The 26,385-nt window shown below is 40.0% G+C and overlaps 1 protein-coding gene across 1 annotated transcript; it reads right to left on the bottom strand.

The window, feature by feature from the left end:
- Nucleotides 1-244: 244 nt before the first annotated feature.
- YWHAG (tyrosine 3-monooxygenase/tryptophan 5-monooxygenase activation protein gamma) lies at nucleotides 245-26,385 on the bottom strand. The gene is made up of 2 exons (XM_080679451.1): nucleotides 25,874-26,385; nucleotides 245-3,637 (listed from the first exon to the last, which is right to left on the bottom strand). Exons 1-2 carry the CDS (start codon nucleotides 25,958-25,960, stop codon nucleotides 2,981-2,983), a joined length of 744 nt encoding a protein of 247 aa, XP_080535577.1. The 5' UTR covers nucleotides 25,961-26,385; the 3' UTR covers nucleotides 245-2,980.

Below are 26,385 nucleotides of genomic sequence, written 5' to 3' on the forward strand. Positions count from 1 at the left end.
CTCACAAATTGTATGCCACCTTCAAAGATCTAGTTGAAAGCACTCTTTTTGTAGGAGAAACAATGAAGGCCCAAAGGTGCAATGATTTTTCAAAGTCAGTAAACCCGGGTATGATTCCTGGATAAGCGCTTCCCCCCAATCCAACCTCATTCTTTGAGTGGGGAGAGATGACACCAACTCCAATCAAACCTTGAAAAGCAAAGGAAACTTTAAACTCATTAAATAATTAGAAACTATGTAGCACTGACGTCAGATCTGTAAGTTTATTTGCTCAATGTACAACAGCTACATAATGACTCACATTCATGATATTCCATCACTGAGGAAAACTGCTAAGAACGGTCCGTGTGTGAAATAATTCTTAGAGAAACACGGAGTTGGAAAAATAATCACTGATTAGACCTTAAAAATAGTTCACTGCATAACATGACAAAAAGCACAAAGGCTCATTCAGAGAACATATTCATTGTTCTCCTACACTGTAATAGTTATAATTTCACCATGACAAACACCAGACATTAAGATTAAGCTAACACTGGTGTTTCTTTTGCACCCCCCCCCCCACTTAAAAACAAAATATATAACTGCATGTCACTATAGCAACATCCAAAACAGATCAAATTGTTACAATCACTATTTGGTAGAGCAAACTTTACCCCCAAAAGGAAAACTTAAATTAAAAAAACTTTAAAAAATTTGAAGACTTAATTTTTTGTCATAGGAATACATAACACCTACAGTATAAGTTAATAAATTTCAAGCTACTTTATAGAAATACAACACTAGCATGCACAATATTGTATCAATAGAGTAATGGAGGAATAATCATTTCACTGGAGAGACAATATCATAGGCAAGTGCATTTCTTTAAAAATAAAGAAAAGAAAAGAAACCATTCAAGCTGCTTAAATATCAAGTCTCCCATTTCCTCTTCATTTTTAGCCCTCAGGTATGATTTTATCTTGCATTATACTAAAAAGCAGCCACAGCCAAAGCTGAAATTTTAAAAAAATATATAGGTTTTGTAATTCCAGTAAATCATTTCCAAATGCTACAAGGACACAACACTGCTCACTGGACATGAAGATAAATTAAGGAAAGCCCCACCTACCCTCCCCCCTCAAATCTTTTCCCTTCCATGGCATTGACTTTAGAGCTCTGTAATGGCAAAAGAGCTGTAAAACTTTCTTCTATTAGTTCTTCTAGTAGGGTTCAGTTAATTGGGACTTTCACTCTAGCATAGGAAGGGGACCGTCTAAGGAAAGTCATGCTGGATAAACTGTGCAATGTTACAGAGTATCATCACCATTCAATCTTCACTGTCACCTGGATTCTGTTAAAAGTATTCATTTCATAATTGTAGGCTTAATTTTGGTATTAGCAAAAGCAAGTGTCAGTTTTCCTCAATCATTACTGATACCTCTCCTTGCCTAAAGAAAACAAGTCTGGTGTCATGACCTATCTTGGGAATTCACAGTTACTGATCTTATAAAAAAGGCTGAACACACATGCAACAGATCATATTTTCAGACAGGTTTATCCAAAATGAGAATGGAGGACCTAAGGCTAAATGAAAACAAATTTGTGAAGATAGCAATATGGTTTCCTTCAATTCTAAAACATGCACTGATTACACAAGAAATGAATCTGATTTCCATGTTTTTGTTAAAGAGAAAAAAATATATAGAAAAAGTTTTGGTCAAATAGGAGTTTAGTATTTATTATCTGATAATGATTTTAGTTTGTTTTCCTGTAACAACTGATTGGGGGGAAAGTGTTTTCAGGGAGGAAAAACTGACACACTTACAAGGCTTCTGGAACCGGACAGAATGTTTATGAAGATAGCTCTTCCTTTTGGATTTTCCTACCAGTAAGCTTCTAGCACCTGAATTTTCACACACTGCACCACAAAGTTTCTCAAAATGACCACCCAGCTTCTACAACCCACAGCTTTTCAACCCAACTGAGTGGCATCAGCATAAGGTACAGTGGGGAAGACTCAAGCGAGAGCGAAATGGCAGCGTAATCCCTGAGGAAGGAGCTGTGGCAGCTTACAAATCAGGATTTCTCTGAAAATATCAATGCAATAAATGACATACAGACCTGAATTTTCTCTATTTTTTGTGGTGTTTAACATTTCTATTAAAGTGATTAATAACTTTTGTGGTGGACTTAAGAGTAAAGAAAGATAAAAATCCCACAGCCACCTGCCAAGCACCTATTAACCAATACCTAAAGTAGCTTTGATGCTTCTCAGGCAAGCCTTTGGCCTAGGAGATAACCAACCTGGATATGGCTGAATAAGGATGTAAAGCCAAAATAACTAGCAAAGAAAAATACACAGTCAATGGCTTGATGTTACATATGGCTGTAATGTAGAAATACTGTAAACTGCAATTTAGTGTTAATACTGTCATCTAATCAGAGACTTCAGAAAACTAGCAAGGCCTAAAAACCATAAGGATAAATATACCTTATGTTCCAAGTCTGTCAGTTTGGGATTTAAACTATTCCATGTCTGGTAGAGTACACCCTGAAAAAAATGCACAGCTAAAACAGATGAGATAGAAAGTACCCAAAACTTAAGACAAGAGCATATGTACATAAAAATCCTTACTGGAACCACAGAACTTACTGAATGAGGGCCATTCCACTGAAGTTTTCTTTTCATTTTAAAATCCTATTATCTAGCAATAAGTTAAATTAAAGACAGACAGCTCCACTTGCATTAATCTACAGAACAGTCCATATGCCGGTGTGAGGCTGCTATTCCAATACCAGCACAGCTAGCCTGACTTTCCACTAGTGGTATTTTGGCAAAAATGTCAAAGAGGCAATCAAAGACAGGACAGGTCGTGGGTTTCTCCCTAGGAAGGTCACCCCTCCCTTTCCCTCCCCCACCCGACCCCCAAACTCATGGGAAAAAAATAAAGACTGCAGTAGTAGCATCAGCGTGCGCTGCCAGTCCACCTGAGGGGCCTTAATTGTTGCCTTCTCCACCATCGTCGTCTTGCTGATCGCTTGTCCAGAGCGTTAGGTTGTCACGAAGGAGCTGCATGATGAGAGTGGAGTCCTTATAGGAGTCCTCATTGAGAGTGTCGAGCTCAGCAATGGCATCGTCGAAGGCGGTCTTGGCCAAGTGGCATGCTTGCTCTGGGGCATTCTGGATCTCATAGTAGAAAACGGAGTAGTTAAGAGCCAGGCCTAATCTAATGGGGTGAGTAGGCTGCATGTGCTCCTTGCTGATCTCATGGGCTTCGCTATAGGCCTTCTCAGATGACTCCACAACAGTTGCCCTTTTCTCTCCAGTGGCTACTTCAGCCAAGTAGCGGTAATAGTCCCCTTTCATCTTCAGGTAAAACACTTTGCTCTCATACTGGGTCTCACTGCAATTCTTGATCAGGTAGTTATCTAGCAGGCTCAGCACATCCTGACATACCGCTTCCAACTCCTTCTCTATTTTTTCACGATAAGCACGGACCATCTCTATCTTCTTCTCATTACCATCTGCAGAAGTCTTCTGCTCAATGCTACTAATGACCCTCCAGGAAGAACGGCGTGCCCCAACTACATTCTTGTAGGCCACAGAAAGAAGATTTCGTTCTTCATTGGATAGTGGCTCATTCAGCTCTGTCACCTATTAAGAGGAAAAGAATAAAGAGTTGTTATGGTACAGATGATGTCAGTTGGGTTAATCATAACTATATACAGCTAAAACATAAACATCCATCAGATGATTAAAAAGATTAATAGACAGAGAAGTTATCAGGTTGTGTGTGTGTATGGAAGGGAGATGGAGGTGGAAAGAGCAATAGTAAAAAAAAAAAAAAAAAAAAAAAAAAAAAAATTGCAACTGGGTCAATAGTGTCTGAATCCCTGCTTCACACCTATAAAAGGACACATACTTATCACATAGCTGTTCCATAAAGAAACTGTCAAGTCTAGCTATTAGATGACAAATCAAATTTTTATCTAAATTGCAAAAGGTCAACAGTTCTTTCACGTACCATTACATACACACCAATCCTAGGGAATTCTAATATAGGTGGTTTATATACCTCTTATATACCATTCTGTTCTCTTAAGAACAGAATGACAGCTTCCTTCTAATATCCCCTGTCTGCTAAACTTCTGGGTGAGAATATTTTGAGTATTGGTTGAGAATATAGAGTCAACTTCAAGCAGACTTTTGAGAAAGAAGGATGCTTTTCTGCTCTTGTGTTAAGATCTTATGAATTATAAACCTCAGAAAGTTAGTCAAAATTGGGGACATGGGACTGAGATTTTAGCAACTTGGGGGACACATATTTGTTATAGTGTTTGACTGAATACAATTAGCAATACAAAACAGTGGAGAGGTCAACAAAGTACTTTTGAACTGAGCTGGCCAATAGGAATTAATGCTTCTTTCAATATGGGCATTTCTAAAGGGTCCTCATCATCCCAAAGACTAATTGCCTTGAGAAAACTAAAGCAATAGCACACTGAGAACTCTGGTCAGGATGGCAGAGTAAATGAATGCAGTGCTCACCTCCTCCCATGACCACATCAAAATTACAACCTATATTGTGGCAGTTAAGAATCCAGAGGGAGCCCTAGCCGGTTAGGCTCAGTGCATAGAGAGTCGGACCATGGACTAAATGATCCTGTGTTCATTTCTGGTCAAAGGCACATACTTCGGTTACAGGCTCAATCTCTTCAGGGCACACGTGGGAGGCAACCAATAGATGTGTCTCTCTCACATTGATGTTTCTTTATCTGTTTCTTTCACTCTCTAAAAAATATGTAAATAAGTAAATAAAATTAAAAAAGAATCCAGAGGGATATCTTGACTGCAGAGGTCTCCCTGAGGAGCAAGGGGTCCCAGCCCCATAATCTGTGGCTGTAAAAATCAGTGGGGACTCAGTTGGGGTGAGATGGTGAGATGAAGGGCTACTGGAGTCCCAGAGGTTCCTCTTAAAAGGTCTGGCATGGACTTACTCGCTAACACACTCCCTCGTTCTGAGCTCCAGTGCTGGGGCAGCAGCTCAAAAGCACGAGAACATATGGAAAAGAACTGAATTCTCTGGCTTTAGGGTACGGGATGGAAGAGCAGCTCTGGCCCGGACAAAATGCTGGCAGGTGCCACTGTTCTTTTGCTGAGCCCTTCCAGGTGGGCACCAAATCTGTCTCCATCCAACTAGCTAATATCACTTGCTGGCCTCACCCTGTTGATTATTTGAGACCTCACCCCACACAACCCATACACTAGCCCAAGCCTCTTTCACAGATTGTTCCTACTGGACCTGGCTCAAGCTTTGGACTGTCCTAAAATCTCTCAAAGGTCACCCGGCTGGAGTGGGGCTCAGTTGGTTGAACATCATTCTGTGCACCAAAGCGTTGCCAGTTCGATGCCCAGTCAGGGTGCATGCCTGGGTTGCAGGTTCAATCGCTGGTTGGGGCACGTGCAGAAGGCAACCAATCAATGTTTCTCACATCAATGTATCTCTCTCTCTCTCTCTCTCTCCGGCCCCCCCCCCCCCCGCCCCACCCTTCCTCCTTCCTTGGGTGAGGATTTTAAAGAAAACCTCTCAAAGGTCTATAAACTTCAAATAAGCAGTAGTTGGCCTCAGCATACCCTGTATCCCCTGATGAGTGGCGCCTGGCTCTAGTGGCAGCATAGCCTAGCCTCTCTTCCAGGTACCTCCAAGCTACCAACCACAGATCATTCTGTAGCTCCTACCAGGTAGCTCTAGGCCAGGCATAGGCAGTAGCTGAATTTGGCCAATACAAGAGCCTCTCCCAGAACCAACATGCCTGGCTGGCTTCAGACCATATCAGAGAACCACCCAATTAGCTCCACAAATGACACACCCAAAGGGTGAACTTGGCAGGCACCAGAGCCCTGCCAAATCGAAATCCACTCTGTAGGGTCAGTTTTTATAAAACAGCTTGCTTGTTATAGTCATGGCCACTCCTCACAGCCAGTTAGCCTGAGGGTCAATCCCACCAACCTGCCAATTGCAATCAAGGCTCAACTACAATAGAATACATACAACCTACATAAGGGACACCCCTGGGGCACCCAGCTCAGGTGAACAGGGAGACTGGGTCTCACAGGACACTTACTACATAAGGCCACCCCACCAAGACTATGAGATGTAGCAGATCTACCTAATACTTTGAAAGAGAACAAAACGCCAGAAAAATAACTAAATGAAACAGAGGCAAGCAATCTACCAGTTCAAAACACTGGTTATAAGGAAGCTCAAGGAACTTAGGAGAATAGATAAACTCCATGAAAACTTACACAAAGAGATAGAAACCATTAAAAAGAACCAGTCAGAAATTTAAAAAATAAAAATAAAAATGAGGATAGTTTAAGGGGCCTATGGAACAACATCAAGAGTAACAAAATCTGCCCTAGCTGGTTTGGCTCAGTGGATAGATAGAGCGTCGACCTGTGGATTGAGGGGTCCTGGGCTTGATTCCAGTCAAGGGCACATGCCCAGGTTGTGGACTCAATCCCCAGTCGGGGGCATGCAGGAGGCAGCCGATCGATGATTCTTTCTCATCACTGATGTTTCTATCTCTCTCTCCTTTCCCCTTCCTCTCTGAAATCAATAAAAATATGTTAAAAGAAAAAGTAACAAAATCCACATTAATCAGGTACCAGAAGAAGAGAGAGCAAGGGATTATAAACCTATTTGCAGAAATAATGACAGGAAATCTTCCCTAACCTGGTGAAGGAAATATACAAATAAGACCAGAAAGTACAGAGTCCCAAACAAGTGAACCCAAAGAAGCCCACACAAGACACATCATAATTAAAATACCAAAGGTCAAAGACAACAAGAAACTCTTACAAGTACCAGAAGAAAAGCAGATAGTTATGTGCAAGGGAGCTCCCATAAGATTGTCAGCTGATTTCTCAACAGAAACTGCAGATCAGACAGGATTGGGCAGAAATATTCAAAGTAATGGCAACCAAGGACCTACAACCAAGATTACTCTACCCAGCAAGGCTATCATTTAGAATCAAAGGAGAGATAAAGAGCTTCCAAGACAAGAAAAAGCTGAAGGAGTTCATCACCACCAAAACAGTCTTACAAGAAATGTTTAAGACTTCTTTAAGAAGAAAAAGAGAAAAAAATTATGAATAATAAAGTAGAAATAACTACATGGTTGTCAGATGGAAGGGGGATTAAAGGGCTGGCTGGAAAAGATGATGGGATTAAGAAGCACCAACTGGCAGTTACAAAATACTCATGAGGATGTAAAGAACAGCATAGGTAATATAATCAATAACATTATAATAACTATGTATGGTGTCAGATGGGTACTAGATTTATTAACTTTGGATAATTTCATAAGTTACAGAAACATCTAACCATTATGTTTTACACTTGAAACTAGTATAATAAAGAAATTAAATCAAATCACTAACACTACATTTAATTTATATAATTTGATTTCTGTGACATCAGGGCCATCCATACAGAGTAGCAAGTGTCTGACAACCATATGAAACAGAAAATTTTGCAGGGATAGAAGTCTTACTTTTTATTCCTATTCTGAGGTTACATTTTTATTTGTCCAGTTAACTATCGTATCTAAACTGGTGTATACTAAGTCAATCACAACATCAAGAAACCCAGATCATTCACTATTTCCTAAGTTTTACAGCAGATTAGGCGGTTCCCTTGCCTGACCCTCTCATGTGCTTGTGCTCCAGCTGTAACATTAATTGCAAAACACTTCATACTTCTGCCCCTGCCTAGACTATTTCCCAGTGTTCCTTCTGGAAAATACTTACACAATTATCAAGAACCAAGTTTATACTAATGTCCCCTATGAAATCTTCCCCATCTCTCCTTCCAACCCGTTAAAACTGGCTACTCTCTAGAGGACTCACTGTTTCCTGTGTAGCTCAACGATAGCATTTCTATAATAACATATTAGTTACAGATGTGATGGGTAGGTGGATATAATCCAAAAAGATCTTTAAACTATGGAGGGGAGGGAGGTTGCTGGGATGCCAAGAGACTTGTTTTCTATGAATGAATCATTTACACTTTTATAAAGGGGGTGGAGTGGGGAAGGCCTAAGCTTATTGAAATTTGCTGCATAATTTAAATAGTATCTCTCAGGCCCAGTTGGTGTGGCTCAGTGGTTGAGTGCCGACACATGAACCAGGAAGTCACAGTTTGATTCCCTGTCAGGGCACATGCCCAAGTTGCAGGCTTGATGATCCCCAGTAGGGGGCATGCAGGAGGCAGTCAATCAATGATTCTCATCATTGATGTTGTTTCTATCCTTCTCTTTCTCTCCCTGAAATAAATAAAAACATATTTAAAAATTTTTTAAATTGTATCTCTCAAAAATAATTAAATCAAAATGTAAACCAAATCACTTTTATTAGTTTATTGCAATTCATTCTTTAAATGAATTGATCATGCTTTGCTAATTTTCACAATATCCAGCAAGTAATATACAAATATTTACTAAACTGATCAGTTTTTATGTTAACCTCTTACTATGCATTACTAATTCTCCATTATAATGCTGGAGAACACCAGGACCTCTACCAGACATGACCTAAGTGCTACAGACCACAGAGTGGGAGCTTGGGTTTGGTATACTGGACTTCAAATAAGAAGGAAACCAGGACAGAGGTGCTTTCTGATCCCCTACCACATCCCCTTGTAGAAATACCACTTCTCCTGAATAAGGAGGCTTATCATCTCACATCCAATTCTTTATATATTCTAGGCTTTGGAGACACTATTCTTAGCCTCAGGCCATTGCCATTCCTGTTGATTTCTGATATATATGTTCTAGGAAGACTGGGGTTTTCCCAGTCTCACCATTTACTAAGTGACCTTGGGAGCAAGATATGTCATCTTACTGGGCCTCAGTCTGCTTATCTGTAAAACAGAGGCCTCTGCCTCTTTCATAAGGTTATTGTAAAGGTGTATCAGATGGAAGATATAAACTACTCTTGACACAGTCAAGTGCTATAGAGATGTGAGCAATTACTTTAGAGAATAACTTGAATAATTTTCCTTCATTTTAGTTCTCACCTAGGAAGCCTCTAAATTTCTTAATCTCCAAATTTATCTTCCTATATCAAGTATCTCTTCTCCTTTTTATCCTGTGCTCTATTCTAAGCTGAAACTTCCTTATCTACCTTACACCACTTTATTTCCATAAACTTTAGTATCATATATCTAGAAAAATTCCCCAGACTGGCTTTCAAACAAGCCAAGGCCTCTGTAGGCCTTGGGCCAACATATCACAGGACTCTAGCCTAATATTCACTGAGTGTGCAGCTACAGAAGACTAACTAACTGTCTCTAGTGCAACCTGATAAATGTCTTCCATGCAAGGAGGAGCCAGAGGTCCTAAGGCCATTGAGACAGAGTCCTGGCCTTTCCCCTAAATCATGCTATCCTTATTTCAAGAGCTAGCAACTATTTAAAGCTCAAATTACGTCAGCAGTATGCTATATACCATTAGCTCTCACACTGAAAAGAAAGTTTGGTTGCAGAATCCAAAGGTAGCAATTTGTGCACATGTAAAGTTTATCTAGTTGCCTCAAACTGGAACATGGAGATTATGAAATAACAATATCACCTTTAGATACAGTAACTCAACCACATTTGGAACATACTCAGATGTTCTCTGCCACTGAGAAACTAAATTAGAGGGAACAGCCTTTAACTCTAAAAAGTCTGTTCAAAGGAAAGCAGGGTTTCTCTAAAAACCTTGTCAGAATTTTGAAAAATCCTTAAGTTCAAAATGACTTGTATGAGAATGACTTTTACATTAAAATAAAGGTCACAACTATACCACTTTTAACTATCAAAAGATACTAGTAATTTTTTAAAAGGACAAAAAAATTCCCAGTGTCCAAAAACTATTCGATGTGGGAAGACATGAGATATGCATCATTTGGGAAGGGAAGTAATGTTTTTCAAAACAGTCACTGAATTGTTTGTAAGAATGCAGCATTTACAAATATGGTCCCCCAAATTTATTGTCATGGGTGTTGGAAAATGTGGAAAGCTTGTATGCTACAGCATTGCATGTTCTGCTTAAAAACAAAATTGAGGTTCCTCTCTTCTCAAATCTTACAATAGTAGCTAAAGTTCAAATTTCTTTTAGTGAGTTGAAGATAAAGAGCTATGAGTAGCCCGGCCCATGTAGCTCAGTGGTTGAGCATTGACCTATGAACCAGGAGATCCCAGTTCGATTCCCCATTAGGGCACATGCCTGGGTTGAAGGCTCAGTCTCCAGTGTGCAGGGGGGCAGTCTATCAATGATCCTCTCTCATCACTGATGTTTCTCTCCCCCACTTCCTTTCCCTCTCCCTTCCTCTCTAAAATCAATAAAAAATCTTTTTTTAAAAAAAGAGCTATGAGTAAAAAGGCTAGAGAAATCTGTTATTCTCACCAACAGTTTAAGAAATATAACTCCCCAAATCCCAGAACTAAGGAATTAGATTAGTTCATTAGTGTCACCTGTTCTTCCCTAAGAATTGAGGAGAGAACTCTTAAGATTAACAACCCTTGAGATTATGGAAAGGGCCAAGAAGCCATGAAAAAGGTAAATGCAGTGATTACTACATATGGACACCCTACACTAAAAACAGAATAAATAAGATGACATGGTACAAGATGGGCATCAGTGTGTATGTAATGAACATGGTGTCTATATACTGTGTGGGCAGTGAAATAACCATTGTAAATAAATGTGACTCTGTTCTGCTTGAATACAATTAACCATGTAGTCTGAAGATGACCTGTCTACTAAGTCATATCTGAGTAAAATACCTTAAACTTTTCTGTGCAGGAAAGAGTAAACAAGATAGGCCCAAGACTGCTATCTTTAGAAAGGTCTACTTGCAAAACTGACCTTTGGCTGGCATCTGAGAACTTGGATTTTAGAAGAGTTCCCACAATTCCTGATAAGAATGGCTCACTGTCCCTAAACAGTGCAAATAATGTGATTTACTTTAAACACCTGTTTTCCTTCTAGGAGTCTCAAATTTTGCTATGTGATGGGCAGAGAATGCCTATGTGACCAGCCCCAATACAACTGTTGGGCACTGAGTCTCAAGAGTTTCCTTGGGCCCAGCCTCTGTGGCTCAGGGGTTGAGCATCGACCTATGAACGAGGTCACGGTTTGATTCCCAGTCAGGGCACATACCCGGGTTTCAGGCTCTATCCTCGTGCACCAAAGGGTCGTGGGTTCAATTCCCGATCAAGGGTATGTACCTGGGTTGAAGGTTCGATCCACAGCCCTGCTTGGGGAATGTGTGGAAAGCAACCAATCAATGTGTCTCTCTCATCTCTCTCTGAAAAATCAATGGAAAAAATACCCTAAGGTAAGGATTAACAACAACAAAAATGTTTCCTCATTATACATTTCAGACATATGTCCTTCCTGTGTGACTCTGAAAACCCTTGAAAGCTTGCGCCTGATTTACTCTGATCTTCACCCTAGGCATTTTTTCCCTGTGCCAATATAGCTTTGTATCTTTCCACTGTAATAAACCATAGTCACCAGTGAGACTATGCTGAGTCCTAGCAAATCATTAAATCTAGGGGGATAGTCTTGGGGACCTCCAACACATAATTATTCTAGAAAACTTGATATAACATGTCCCATAAGGTCTGATGGCAAGGAAAAGATACTTAAAAGCTACTCCTTAGCAGATAATTATCAAGCATTCATTGAGCATCCTGCATGTGTGTCACACTGCACCACATTGTGTTAAAGATGCAAAACTCCCCAAGGAGGAAACACAAGCTTATTCACGTTAGAATATCAGTCACAGAGGTATTCTTAAGGTAGCAAAACTATTCCTGGAAAGCTTAGGGAATATTTTAATTAGAAGTAACAACTTTAGCTGTGTTTTTAAAAACCAGCAGCCGTCACCCTGGATAAAAATTACAGAAGGGAAAAACATTCCAGGAAGAGGGACATTCTAGAAGAGTCATGAAACTTCCATGGCATATTCAGGGCCACACCCAAGGTCTGAGATGAGAGAAAAGCTGGCTGAGCACCTGAGTTTTTCTGACACCACCAAATCCTATGATCTTTTCACAACTACCCTATAGTGGGACATTATATGTGATACAGAGAAATGAAGTATTTTTTCCCCAAGATCACACCATTAACACACAGCAGCACCAGGACCCTCTACCTTCAAATCCTGTGCTCTTCCACCCATGTGGAGTCTCTGATAATGTGAACATTGCAACACATCACAGGAAAAGGGCTAATTTCTATTACATAAAGACCTCCTGAAAAGAATTTAAGACCAACCAATAATTTAAAAATGGTTGTCTGGCTGGTGTGGCTCCGTGGTCAAGCATTGACCTATGAAACAGGTCATGGTTTGATTCCCTGTCAGGACACATGCCGGGGTTGTGGGCTCAATTGCCAGTAGGGAGCGTGCAGGAGGCAGCCGATCAATAATTCTTTTTCATCTTTGATGTTTCTATCCCTTTCTCCTGCTTCCTTCTATGAAATCAATAAAAATATACTGGGGTCGGGGGGAAGCAGTCAAGGTAGAGAAGGTTGAACTTTGACTTGTTACCAGTAGTTCCTATTCAAACAAACCCTCTCCATAATTTGCCCTCTTAATTATATCTACAATTAAAGTTTAAAACTAATTTTGAAAACCAAGACTTTAAACAAAAAAAAATAAAGCCAGTCGTTTTATAAACAAAAGTTTATTGATGTAAACTAACTCAAACCCTCAACCGTTGCTTTGAGCTCACCACCCAACCTCCCATCAAGAATATTTTTTTAAAAACTTATTTCAGTTGTATAAAAATCTTTCATTATATCTTTATACAGATTAGGGCTAATAGTAAAATATATACTACAGACTTTAACCCTGTTTTCATTGAACTAATTACTAATTCTAACATTTTTCCAGTTTATTTCCTACATATATAATTTTACAGTTTCCAAATATCACTTGTACCCAACTATTCTATATTTTTCTAAATAACTTTTGTAGTATCAAAATGGGTTCTTCACCAAAACTGTAACTCCCCTTCGGCCCCCCAGATAGCCTTTATGATTAAGTATTGTTATTTCCATTTTAAAGTTAAGAAAATTAAGAGTCAAAGAATGGAACCCAAATCCAATGGCTCAAAATCCCACAAGCTCTCCACTATACTTGTTCTGAACCAAGGAGGGGAAGCTTTTTAAAAATACTATTCTGTACAGTCCTAGTCCTTAAAGATACAATACTGCATGTGATCCACACATGTCTATTTCTCCAGCTTAAGAAATGAAGCACAATATTCCTCAAAATATTGAGTTACCACATGACTCAGCAATTCTACTCCTAGATATACGCAAGAGAAATGAAAACATAATGTCCACACAAAAATTTGTACATGAATGTTCACAGCAGCAACAACCAAAAAGTAGAAGCAATCCAAATGTCAACCGAGTAGAAAAACAAAATGCCACATTATCCATACAACTAGAGGCCTGGTGCACAAATTCGTGCACGTGTATAGTCCCTCTAGGTGGCCTGCAGGGATCAGGCAAAGCCCGCAGTCCAACACCACCTGCAGCTCCTGCTCATCCAGGCCCCACTTTGCCTTCTGCAGGCTCATACCCAATCAGTCCTATCGGGAGAGGCTTCGATTGGGAGAGGCTTGCGCTGCCATAGCAGCGCTTGCCAGCCATGAGCCCTGCATCTGGCGCCCTCCCAAAGGGAGTGGCCTGCGGGATTAGACTGAAACCGGCTCTCCGACATCCCGAGGGGTCCCAGATTACAAGAGGGTGCAGGCCAGGCTGAGGGACCCCACTGGTGCACGATCCTGCTGGAGAGGGACCACAGGAGGGCTCCAGGGCATGTCTAGCCCATCTCGCTCAGTCCCGATCAGCCAAACCCCAGCAGCAAGCTAACCTACTGGTTGGAGCATCTGCCCCTGGTGGTCAGTACATGTCATAGCGAATGGTCAACTGTCTGCCCCCTGGTGGTCAGTGTACTTCATAGCAAGTGGTTGAGCAGCCTTAGAATATCATTAGCATATTATGCTTTGATTGGTTGTTCAGTTGTTCAGCCGTTTGGTCTATTTGCATATTACCCTTTTATTATATAGGATTATTATATAGGATGGAATAGTATTCAGGCATACAGGAATGAAGTACTAATACATGTTTATGCTAAGTGAAGGAAGCCAGCCACCAAAGACCACATATTTGTTACATGATTCCAGTTGTATGCAATGTCCTGAATAGGCACATCTATAGAAACAAATAATAGATTAGTGATTGCTTAGAGTTGGGACCTTTTTGGGGGAGTGTTGGGAATGGGAAGTGACTGCACTGGGTACAGAATTTCTTTTTGGGGTAATGAAAATGTTCTGGAATTAGGTAGTAATGATGGCTATACAACTATGAATATACTGAAAACCATCGAATTATATATACACTTTAAATGGGTGAATTGTATGGTGTGTGAATTATATTTCAATAAAGCTATAAAAATAAAATCTTATTGTAACATTTTCCACACATACCAGCAATTAAATATTAGCTCATTTGTTTGATAACTGCAGAATTCCAAATACTTCATGCTTCATAATATGTGGGCTTACCCAAAGAAAACTCACTGTTATAGAGCACAGACCTCTAGCTCTTATATTTAATCCTCCTCTTCTGACTTCAAATAAATTCCTCTGTAGTCTGATGTAGGTTAATCTTTCTCAATACCCTCAAGTCCCAAAACAAGAACAAAAAAAGTTTATGTTTATTACTCAGGAATTAACAAACTTGAAAAGGGATAAGAACCTTATATATTTCTTTCTTTTTAAAAAATTTTTATGTTTTTTAGAGAGATGAAGGGGAAGAGAGAGAAAAATATCCATTTGTTGCCCCACTTATTTACACATTCATTGGTTGCTTCTTGTAACCCACAACCTTGACTAATTGGGACACAGCTCTAATCAACTGAGCTACCTGGCCAGGAGAACCTTACAATTCTTAGCATGGATATTTTGCATTCAATCCCACCACTATGGGGAAAAAAGTCAAGGAGGGAGATACAGTATAGTAAGATAACTTACTTCCCAAAATACAAACAATCTATACACATACCAATCTAGTGCTCTTTTTTCCTCTTACAAACCCTACTAAATGAAGGTTTCCCTGCCTATCTACACAACTTCTGTGAGAACTCAGCCTAAATTCACCTTCAGAAGTACTTCATGCTAAAATTAATCTCCCTACAACTGCCATTCGCTAGACTTAATAATTTTATCTCTTAAGGCCAAAATCAATTCTTTAAACAGGTAAAGAGAGTCTTCATGTCCATGGATCTTCTCTACTTATTTTTTCTATGATCTGGATACAATTCCTCTCACCACCCTGACACTTCCTCAAAATATGTTCATTTTTCAGTACCCTTCCATCTGCTATTCAGAATACAGGAATTCAAACTTCAGCTATTTTCAGAATTCAACAAACACACTATAATATTATAATTGCTAGCCCTATCACAGATCTTTTCTTTTGGGGGGGGGGGGGAGCAATTAAACAAGCTGGTATGTGAGAAAGTGCTGTATGAACTATGCTATAGTGTAGCAATTTTTAAAAAACAGCTCTATTGAGATATTATCTATTAAGCAGAAGCTAGGGATACTGATGAACATCCTAGGACAGCCCCCTAAAAGAGCAAAGAATAACCTGGTCCAAACCTCAATAGTGCCAAGGAAGAAAAACCCTACTCCAATCCATTAATATCCAGAACCAGGTCATATTTGCTCTTCCTCATACTGCTCTCATGCTTTTCTGGCCACCTAAAAAACATACCTCCAGAACTCATAATGGAAAATTTTCTACATATTCTTCAAATACTACACTTATTTCCTAACGCCTTCTAAAAAATTCTCACACAGAACTAATTACTGCTTACTCTATGTATTAGTAACTTTAACTTTTCCCCATATAGTCAAAATAAAAACTAGTTATAATCCATTATTTTTGAGAATCTATATGCTAGATGTAGTTCTAAATAAGTATTATCATCAAAAGAAATATATTTCATGCAAGTTTTAAAATTCAATCCATTACTATAAAGTTTCCTTCCTCAATAGATGGATGAAGTTCCAAAAATCTAAAGTTTACCTACAGGAACTTCAAATAAAATGGCAGTATACTCACCTAAATTAATGATATCATTACATTGGTCAGCTCCATACTTCTGAATTCAAACCTCAGCTAGTATGCATACTTACTATACATTATCTATATACACATTCCCTCAGTAGTATACTGACATTAAGGCAAAATGATTTTTTTTTAATGCTTGGCAAGTACCCCAGACGGGTGTGGCTCAGTTGGAAGGAGTGTCGTACATATACCAAAAAGGGTTAGATTCCCAGTCAGGGCACATACCTAGATTTTGGGTTCAATCCCCAAAAAGCAGCTGATGTTTCTCTCTCCACCTGCCCCCACTTCCTCTTCCTCTAAAATCAATAAACATATCCTCAGGTGAGGACTTAAAAAAAAGAGAACTTTATTCTCTTTAAAAAATGCTTAGTAAGCAACAAAGCCAAACAAAAACAAAATGTTTATTCACATTGTCTTCAACAAATCAATTGTATTTTAGCCCGTCTATCAGATTAGATTAAAAGCTAGAACAAAAGAATCTACCTTCATTGTCTTTAAAAAAAATAAAAAGGGGGCCAAAACCGGTTTGTCTCAGTGGATAGAGCGTCGGCCTGCGGACTGAAGGGTCCCAGGTTCGATTCCGGTCAAGGGCATGTACATTGGTTGCGGGCACATCCCCGGTGGGAGGTGTGCAGGAGGCAGCTGATCGATGTTTCTAGCTCTCTATCCCTCTCTGTAAAATATCAATAAAATATATTTAAAAAAAAAAGGGGGGGGGGATTATAATGAAGTCTCCCAAACTGTCGATCTAACCATTAACTTCCAATAAAATTAATTCTAACTGTAAAAAAAGACAAAAGGCAGTAAACAGGAAAGAACATACTAATGTAATTACAGAACTCTTCTTTTAACCGACAGACACCCATCATCTTTCCTCTGCCTGTTAGTGACCCACCCAGCCTTTCAACCAACCCCTCCTGAGAGTAAAAGCTGAGGGCAAGAAGCACTTGGATGTCAACTTAAGGAAGCACTCATCTTAAAAATCAAGGAAAAATTAAATTATCTGCCATCTGGATTAATGCTTCAAGCAAGAAACTATACTTTTCAGTTGCCAAATTTGAATGTAGAAATCTTGCTGGTAATTGGAGCATTTGTGGCAAATAGGAGTAATTTTAGTTTGATAAAAAGCCATGTTCCAAGATGGTAAATCCCAAATGGGCTGGAAGAGTTAGGAAAGTATGTAGGTACAGTATTGGCCAATGGGCTGACAAATAATGAACCTGGTTATATGAAGGCATATTATACCAATTCACCTTTATTTTGTATATACTCTATACTTTAACGTTTCTACATTAGTTTTTTTTTTCCTTAAAATTGATGGGGGTGGGGGGAAGAGATCAATCAGTTGCCTCCTGCACACACCCTAACCAGGGATTGAACCTAAAACCTGGGCATGTGCCCTGACTGATGTACTAGATGCTCCAACCAACTGAGCCACACTACCCAGGGCTCCATATTAGTTGTTGTTTTTTAAGGCAATCATTCTAACCACCAGAAAGCAGAAAAAAGAAGACTTGCCACAAATAAGCTAGCAGTCAAGCTTTCCCCCATTTGAACCTTTTATTTCTATTGATAGAGTGGTAGGGCATCCTTGAATTTTGAACCATGTGTGTATAATACCTACTCCAACAATTACATTTTTCAAAACTTTTAAGAGATCAAATCTAGTACTAGTGATGGTTTAAAGATCCTTAAAAATTATTCTTAGCTATTCTTTCAGCAATTCTTTTGTGTCTCTGTCCTAATATCTAAACTGTTTGGAAGCTTTAGCCACAAAGTTATTCATCGAAGTTTTTTTCTATTTTTTAGTTCACTTATTATTATTATTTTTTTTATCCTCACCTGAGGATATTTTTTCCATTGATTTTTAGAGACAGTGGAAGGGAGAGGGAGAGACAGAGAGAAACACCGATGTAAGACACATATATTGGTTGCCTCACGCATGCCCCCGACCAGGGCCGGGAGCCTGTAACCAAGGTACATGTCCTTGTCTGAAATCGAACCTGGGACCCTTCATTCCACTTATATGTGGAATCTAAAGAACAAAATAGCCCTAGCCAGTTTGACTCAGTGGATGGAGTGTCGGCTTGGGGACTGAAGGCCATGGAAGTTTTATTTATAAATTTGGAAACAGCCTAAATGTTAAACAAAAAATAACTAAATTATGACACATCCATAGGATTATTCAGCCACTGAAAATACTAATGATAGAAGAAAATATCCTTGAAATCTTAAGGGAAAAAGACAATGTATAAAAGCAAGCCTAAACCTGTAGAAAAAGACATGATGGCAATATCTGTCCTTGGGGAATTATTATGGTGATAATACTTGTCTTTTCCCTAAAAAAATTTCTAGCATCCTAAAAAGCCAGACATTTTAATCATCAGTAGTCAGTCCCATTGATGACAGCCTTCCAAAAACCAGGCTCTTAGAAAAATCACAGCATCCCAAAATTCAAGATATTCTAGAATAGTCCTTCCCTGCTCACTTGCTTTGCTTGCCTCAGAATGCTCTTTACTACTGTTCCTCTTCTATACTGTTAGTTCTCCTTGCCCTTCTGGATTGGGTCATTTTCAGCCTAGAAGAAAAAAATTCTAGTGTCTAAACTTTAAAGTTTTTATTTCTACTACACAAATGTAGTTAGAAAAGACCAGATGTAGTTCATATGTGAAAACTGGAGTATGATTTGGAAATAACAACCATTCCCATAGTGTACCCATACCAGGCAGGCCTAATGTAAAAGTGTACTGCAGGGGCCAAAACCGGTTTGGCTCAGTGGATAGAGCGTCGGCCTGCGGACTGAAAGGTCCCGGGTTCGATTCCGGTCAAGGGCATGTACCTTGGTTGCGGGCACATCCTCAGTGGGAGGTGTGCAGGAGGCAGCTGATCGATGTTTCTCTCTCATCGATGTTTCTAGCTCTCTATCCCTCTCCCTTCCTCTCTGTGAAATATCAATAAAATATATTTTAAAAAAAAAAAAGTGTACTGCAGGGAGTATGGGATCGTATGCCTAGCTACTATTCATGCTGGACCTCCACTACAAAGACATACTCATTCACTATTTCATGTTAAACTGCTACAAAAAGAGCATTATACTGAAATGAATGGTACTGAAGTGAAACAATTCAGTAAAAAATAAATAAAAATTTAAGCTTATTTCTGCATTTTAAAGTACTGGCACCATAGGCAACTTTGTTTCCTAGATGGAGGCTATTTAAATATGATGCCATAATTCCTTCCAGAAAGCTAAAGAAATTTCAATGATCTTCCAAAGCAAACCTGGGTGGGAGAGGGAATGGAGGCATAAAAGCCTTCCTCTTGTTACCTCTTAGCCTTCTCTCACTTCTCTATACCACTGCAGCTGCTCTTCACTCAGCTGCGGGGGAGGGTAGATACGGGATTCCTCTTGAGCTACTACTGTCATTACATATTCAGCTGCCCATTGCTGTCACTGTCATATTCCCAGCTCTGATACCCTGTTATAGTAACAGAATTATTAAGGACACTACACCTGGGCCCTACTCACTAAGTCTGGCTTTAGATCTCTCCAAAAAATATGGTATTCCAAAGAAAATAAGACGGAAGAGTTTATTTTAAATGTCATGTTAAAAATCAATGTATGTCATGATGTAAAATACAGCATAGAAAATATAGTCAATATTGTAATAACTATATATGGTGCCAGGTGGGTACTAGAAGTGTTGGGGGAACACTCTGTTAAGTATATGACTGTCTAACCCAGTGGTCGGCAAACTCATTAGTCAACAGAGCCAAATATCAACAGTACAACGAATGAAATTTCTTTGGAGAGCCAAAAACCAACTTCTGTGCAGGGGCCACGAAGTTTCAATCCCACTGTATGTGCGCGCCCGCACGTGGTATTTTGTGGAAGAGCCACACTCAAGGGGCCAAAGAGCTGCATGTGGCTCGCGAGCTGCAGTTTGCCAACCACTATGCTGTATACCTAAAACTAACATAAAATATTAAATGTAAGCTGTAATTGAAAAATAAATTTTTAATATCTATGTAATAGGGGAGGGTGGGGGGGGGAAATCAACCAATGAATTCATATGCGTATACGCATAACCCATAGACACAGACAATAGGGTGGTGAAGGCTTGGAGGGAAGGGGGTGGTAGAGGGCAATGGGGAAAAAAAGGGACATATGTAATACTTTCAATAAAGATTAAAAAATTTTTTTAAATCTATGTAAGAACACTCATTTCTATTTACCTGTTCACAACCCAACTAAAGCTTTGTGGCACGTTAAGAGTATTCCACTCAAGGTGAAGAAAAATCTACCGCTGTGGTACACATCCTTCCTTACAAGTGAAATGCTGATGAAAATTTAGTTTCGATTTAAGCAGTTCTTTTATTTTTTTTAAAAGATGTATTTATTGATTTTAGAGAGAGGTAGAGGGAAAAAGAGATAGAAACATGGATCGGCTGCCTAATGCACGCCCCCTACTGGGGATCAAGCCCAAAACCTGGGCATGTGCCCTGACTGCAATAGAACTGGCAACCTCTTGGTGCATGGGATGTTGTTCAACCATCTGAGCCACACCCGCTGGGCAGTTCTTTTAAAACAGTGGCTCTCAACCTTTCTAATGCCGGGACCCTTTAATACAGTTCCTCATGTTGTGGTGACCCCCAACCATAAAATTATTTTCGTTGCTACTTCGTAACTGCAATTTTGCTACTGTTATGAATCGTAATGTAAATATCTGTGTTTTCCGATGGTCTTAGGCGACCCTGCTAGTGGTTCTCAACCTGTGGGGTGAGAACAGTTGAGAGCCACTGTTTTAAAAGGAAGGGCGAGAAACTCATGCAAACGCTTTAAGATTTACAATTTTTATTGTTTCTGCAAAACCATGGGACCAAACCAGTTATTTAGCCATTTATCTTAAAATTAAAGTTTTTGGGGAATTTTTGTTGATTACTTTTCATGTAACTTAACTATTCAAATTCATAAATTAGTAACATTAAAATTTCAAGGATATCTACAAGTGCAAATTTAAAGTAAGATGATATGGTTTGATAGTGAACCAAAGTGATAGCTGATACCTAAAGTGGAATTTGGGGAAGACAACAGAAAAATGATTATGAGAGGAAAGGCCATACATAAGGCAGCTGGTACTGGTAGACTAGAAAGACAATAAATATAGCCCCCCATAATTATAGTTTCAAATATCTGGTCAAGCACTAAAAAAGAGTTTAAAAAATAAGACAAAAAATAGTGGTTTATGTGTAATTCTCCCCCCCCACCCCGCCCTTGACTATTAAACATACAGTCTTTGCTTTTCTTTCACATCCCTTGAAATCTGGTAGAAATACAGAAAAATGCACTGCCAAATAAAAGGGTTAGGGCTAAGTGATATGATGAGAAGAAGCTTCTGGCAGGTTTAGAATCACCCAGCCACTGTATTTAACATCTTATTTATGGGAATCCCGTCAGTTAAGAATCCCATGTTTGAATGGCTCACCATTCTCAGTAATGCATAGGTTCATTAGGGGGCTGCTACCACACAACAGGGAAATGGTCTATAACAAAGTCACCCATGGGGTGGAAAATGATACATAACAACCACCAGCAAAATTTCCATGATCTCCAAATAGTTAATAGTTTGCTCTGATTTCAGGTAAATTTTTCTTACTTATTTGGGTAAGTTTTTAAGCTCTAACTTTTGTAAATGAAAAGGTTCAAACGTTAGAAAACAAAGACAAAGGGATACTGATTACCACTGGCTTTGCTGTTGTGAGTACTTCACTACTGACACATTCCTGGACCAGTCAGGTCTTGAAATCCAGCCAGCGACAGCCAGACCATCATCACTTTTAAAGATATCATTTTCTCATTTTTTTCAACTAGAGATGGTTATACAACATTGTGAATATACTAAATGCTACTGAATTGTACACTTGAAAGTTTTAATGTGTGCCCTGGCAAGAGTGTTCAGTTAGTTAGAGCCCCCGGCCCACCCCTGGTCTCCCCTCTCTCTAAAAAAATCAATGAATAAAAAAATTTGAAAAGAAAATGGTTAGTTTGTTATGTGACTTTTACCTCAATAAAAGCAAGGTCAATGGGGGAAAAGGAGACATATGTAACACTTTAAACAATAAAAATTTTTTTAAAAAAAGGCAAGGTCATTTTCTCCACTTTTTTTTTAATAATTTAGAGTTTGGTGTAATAAATAAATAAGTATTAAGGGATGAAATCCCTCCCCCCCAGGGTCAGCAGTTAATCCAAAGGATTAATGAAGATGTACATTTAGCAACATCGTTATCTCAATATAATTTTTAAATAATTACAAAAAGCAGTTAACATTCATTTCGGTTATTGTGAAGGATAACACATAAAAAGCAAACTGTTATCTGTATTCTTTCCACTCCCAAGAAGAGAACAATTGAAACCACATGACTTAGAATAATGGCTGGCAGAAGTCCACCTCTGAAGAGTCCACAGAGGTGTCATTACTCCATTAGAGATAATGGCTATTGATCTAGCCTCCTGGAAGAGCTAATAAGGAAAAAGAGTATTTCAGATAGCAAGAATTTTAAAGTATATCAATTCTACTAGGAAGACTTTTATAAAAATAAAACTAGGTAGCCTCTTATCACCAATGCCCCACCCACACACCGGAGTTAAACTGCTTAACCCAGTGACTTAAAATTAGTAGCCCAGACCTTTTTCTCTACAGCACCCCAGGCAAATACCAGTAGCCTACTTAGAACATTAACTTCCCAGGCCATTAAAATCCAAAGGACAAGACAGCATTGTCTAATCAGTAGGAAACATCTAGGTGTTCATTGTCTTCTTAAATGTAAGACTGCACATTTGTCTTAGAAGACTAAATTTCCCTCTTTCCTCCTTTCCAAAATACTGCATATTATTTCTAGCCTGGTTATCTACATACAACTACCACTCTGCACAGATCCCAACAGTGTTACTAGAATAATTTCATTAAATGCAAATAAATCATCCCTCCAACATGTAGGACTGAGTATTTTCTTTTTACCTTCCAGTCCTTTCCAAATTCTCCATGATGAGATGACTTTTATAAGAAAAAACAAACAAACACAAAGTTTTATAAAGTTTCCATTTTGAGCACCTACTGCATTTATTTAATCCTTACAACTTTTTCAAGTAGGTATTGACCCATTTTACAGATAAGGAAAATGAGGTTCAAGGTAAACCTACTTCATCAGAGTCACAGTAAACAGGTTTGAAAAGAGGTCTGCTTTATTTGACCGTGTTTTTTCCTCCAACTCCATCAAGGAGCAGAAGCATAAATACAGCAAAAGAAAACTTTTCCAATCCCAACCTAGTGTTTTGTAAAAGAATATTCCCTAACGTTTACTGAAAATGATCGAGTAGGAAGTCACATTTTGTTAAGGTTTTTAAACCTGCCTAGTTAATAACAGGCAATAAACCCAAGTATACAGCCCGTTCCTGCACTATGATCATAAAATGTATTGTTTAAAATTTCTATCTTTATTCCATCACTGTCCAATTTTAATGGTGAGATGAATGTTTAAAAATACAAATGTCTGCCCTGACCGGTTTGGCTCAGTGGATAGAGCGTTGGCCTACGGACTGGAAGGTCCCAGGTTTGGTTTTGGTCAGGGGCATGTACCTTGATTGCAGGCACATCCTGGGTGGGGGGTGTGCAGGAGGCAGCTGATCGATGTTCCTAACTCTCTATCCCTTCCCCTTCCTCTCTGTAAAAAATCAATAAAATATTTTTTAAAAATACAAATGTCTTATACACCCTTATGAGAAAACTAGAAATAGGAAAATGAATAGGCATATCTAGAGGTCACTGACCTGCATGTGTAAGGGTAAATGAAATTATTTTTTGCACTAATCCTCATCTGCTGAAATATGGTGTTCAATTCCACCTGGCTTATCTGCTAATTTCTGCATTACCTTGGACAAATGCCATTTGCATACTCCCTACCAGCCCTTAGGTGCATTGCAGCCTCTGTGTCATTGTGTGACATCACTGGGTTGCTTTGGATATAGGTGCGAGGTCACTCGCTTTTCTGTGAAACTAGAAGTACGGAAAAATTAGAAAAGTCTAAGTAACATGAACTTAATATATTTCCAATATTTATAACTATTAATGCAACTTTTGTCATTTGAGCTTTAAAATGTTTTAGGATAGCAACTGTGGCACTATATTAATTCATTGGTCCTCCTACTTACAGAACCAATTATCTTGCTTAATGAGAGAAAATTTTGTTCATGTAGCTGACTTAAATATAAAGACATCAGCTTATCTTTTGTGAATTCGTAAAGTTATTCAGTAATCTGTAATACCTATACTGTTTCGTTAAAAAGATTTAACATGCAAGCTACACATCTAAATCCATTTCACACTAACGATGCATTTTTAAAATCTTTGTTACATAAGGTAGGAAGTTAAATATTAAGATAGTGGGAGACCTATATCGTTAATTGGATTAATTTTCCATGTTTCACTTAGTAATGCTCAATACCTTTCTCCTCCTCTAATATCAAACTCGTTGGCAGCCCATTAGATAAATGTAGTTACTGACAAAATGGTGCAATACAGGCAGGAATCTGCAGACAATTAAGAGATCAGTATTCCCTTTTCATCAGCATGAGGATGTGCTAGCTTGCGTGTGTGTGTTTTTTAAGCCTTAGATGTATCTAACAAAACAAAAAAAATTTAAAAACACTTTTTTTCCCATTTAAAATAACTCCTCCCAGCCTCCACCCAGTCTAGGCTCTCTGCAATATGACAAATGGAGAATCTTCTGGAATGACTTGATACTGCCTCCCACCATCGTTTTGTTTGCAATAACAGATTAGAGAGAATATTTTTTCAACTTAATAGGAATTTCAACAGATGTGTGCCTGTATTTAAAAAACAAACAGCATGTCACAAATTGAACCAGTCAGATAAATTCACAACCTTTATTTTAAAGACAATACCTACCGTTTTCAATACAAAACATTAGGAAAAAATGGAAATGACATGTCGAGATCAGTGAAAACGCTAGCAAGACAAACGTTCCCCCCTTCCTAAAAGCTCGAGGACTTTGCTTTGGGAAATGGAGAAAGATCCTTTTGTTAAGAAAAACGTGGGGAAGGTTTCGATTCTGCACCACTGAGCCCAGGTTTTCAGGGAAGCCCACATTTTTCTTAGGGAGGTTCTACAGGATCTGTCGGGAGAGGCAGCGGCGAAGATTGGGAGGGGGGTAGGGAGGAAGAGGGGAAGATGTTAGGAAACCCGGAGACAAGCTGAGTGAATGCGAAAGGCGCCGCCCAGACACCAGGGAGAGAAAGAGGAACCGCATCCATGCGGTCCCCCGCCCCCACGCCAAGGCTGGGAGGAGGGGAAGTGGGGCACAAAGGATGCGCAAGACCCCCAGCAGCCCTGGAGACGCGGGGGGCAGAGACCCCACTTCAGAGGTCAGCCCCGCAAGACCCCGCCCCAGCCCTAGCCCAGGGAGGGTTTAGAAGGCAACGCCGTCGGCCCTGGGGGACACTCGGGGAGAGGCCGCGTCACAATCCGGATCCCCATTCGCTATCGGGACCCTCCCCTGTCCGCTTAGAGAGCGAAAAGGCCCTGCAGTCGCCACAGGCGACTAATCCACGGGTCGTCCACGCGTCTGCGAAGGGGTTGGGGCGATGCGGGGGAGGGGAGGAGGAACTCACGTTCTTCATGGCCGCGGCCATGTCGTCGTAGCGCTCCGCCTGCTCGGCCAGCCGGGCTTTCTGCACCAGTTGCTCGCGATCCACCATCTTCGCGGGCTGGGTCGGGCCGGGCGAGAAAACCGGGGAGGCCTGAGGGCTCAGAAGGCAGCTGTGGCGCGGCTGGAGCCGTGTGCCGGAGGGACCGACCACGCAGCGGGTGGCTGAGGGGATGAAGGCGGCGCAAAGGCTGCGGCTCGGGTTGCAACCGCGGGAACGGGCGTGAGCCGGCTGCGACTGCAGTGCGTGCCGCGGACGGACAACCCCCTGCGGTCACGCCCACGCCGCGTGACGCACAGGGCCCGCCCACCCGCGCACCCCGCCAGGCTCCGCCCCAGCTTCCGCTTCTCGGGCTTCCCCTCCCCAAATCAGCTCGCCGCCGCCTTCAGGGTGTCTTTTCCTTCCTCTCTGCCTCTCAACACTCACGGTTCTTCACTACACCCTGGTTCCAGCGTCCCAGCTTCTCCAGATGCCTC

The sequence above is a fragment of the Plecotus auritus genome (genome assembly GCF_963455305.1).
Source record: "Plecotus auritus genome assembly, chromosome: 7".
In the NCBI taxonomy this organism is placed as follows: domain Eukaryota; kingdom Metazoa; phylum Chordata; class Mammalia; order Chiroptera; family Vespertilionidae; genus Plecotus; species Plecotus auritus.

Bases quoted from the DNA above. Each gene is read 5' to 3' on its own strand.
- YWHAG (XM_080679451.1), bottom strand. From the start codon at position 25,960: ATGGTGGATCGCGAGCAACTGGTGCAGAAAGCCCGGCTGGCCGAGCAG. The intron at 3,638-25,873 runs GTGAGTTCCTCC...TCCTCTTAATAG, and splicing joins TGGCCGCGGCCATGAAGAAC to GTGACAGAGCTGAATGAGCC.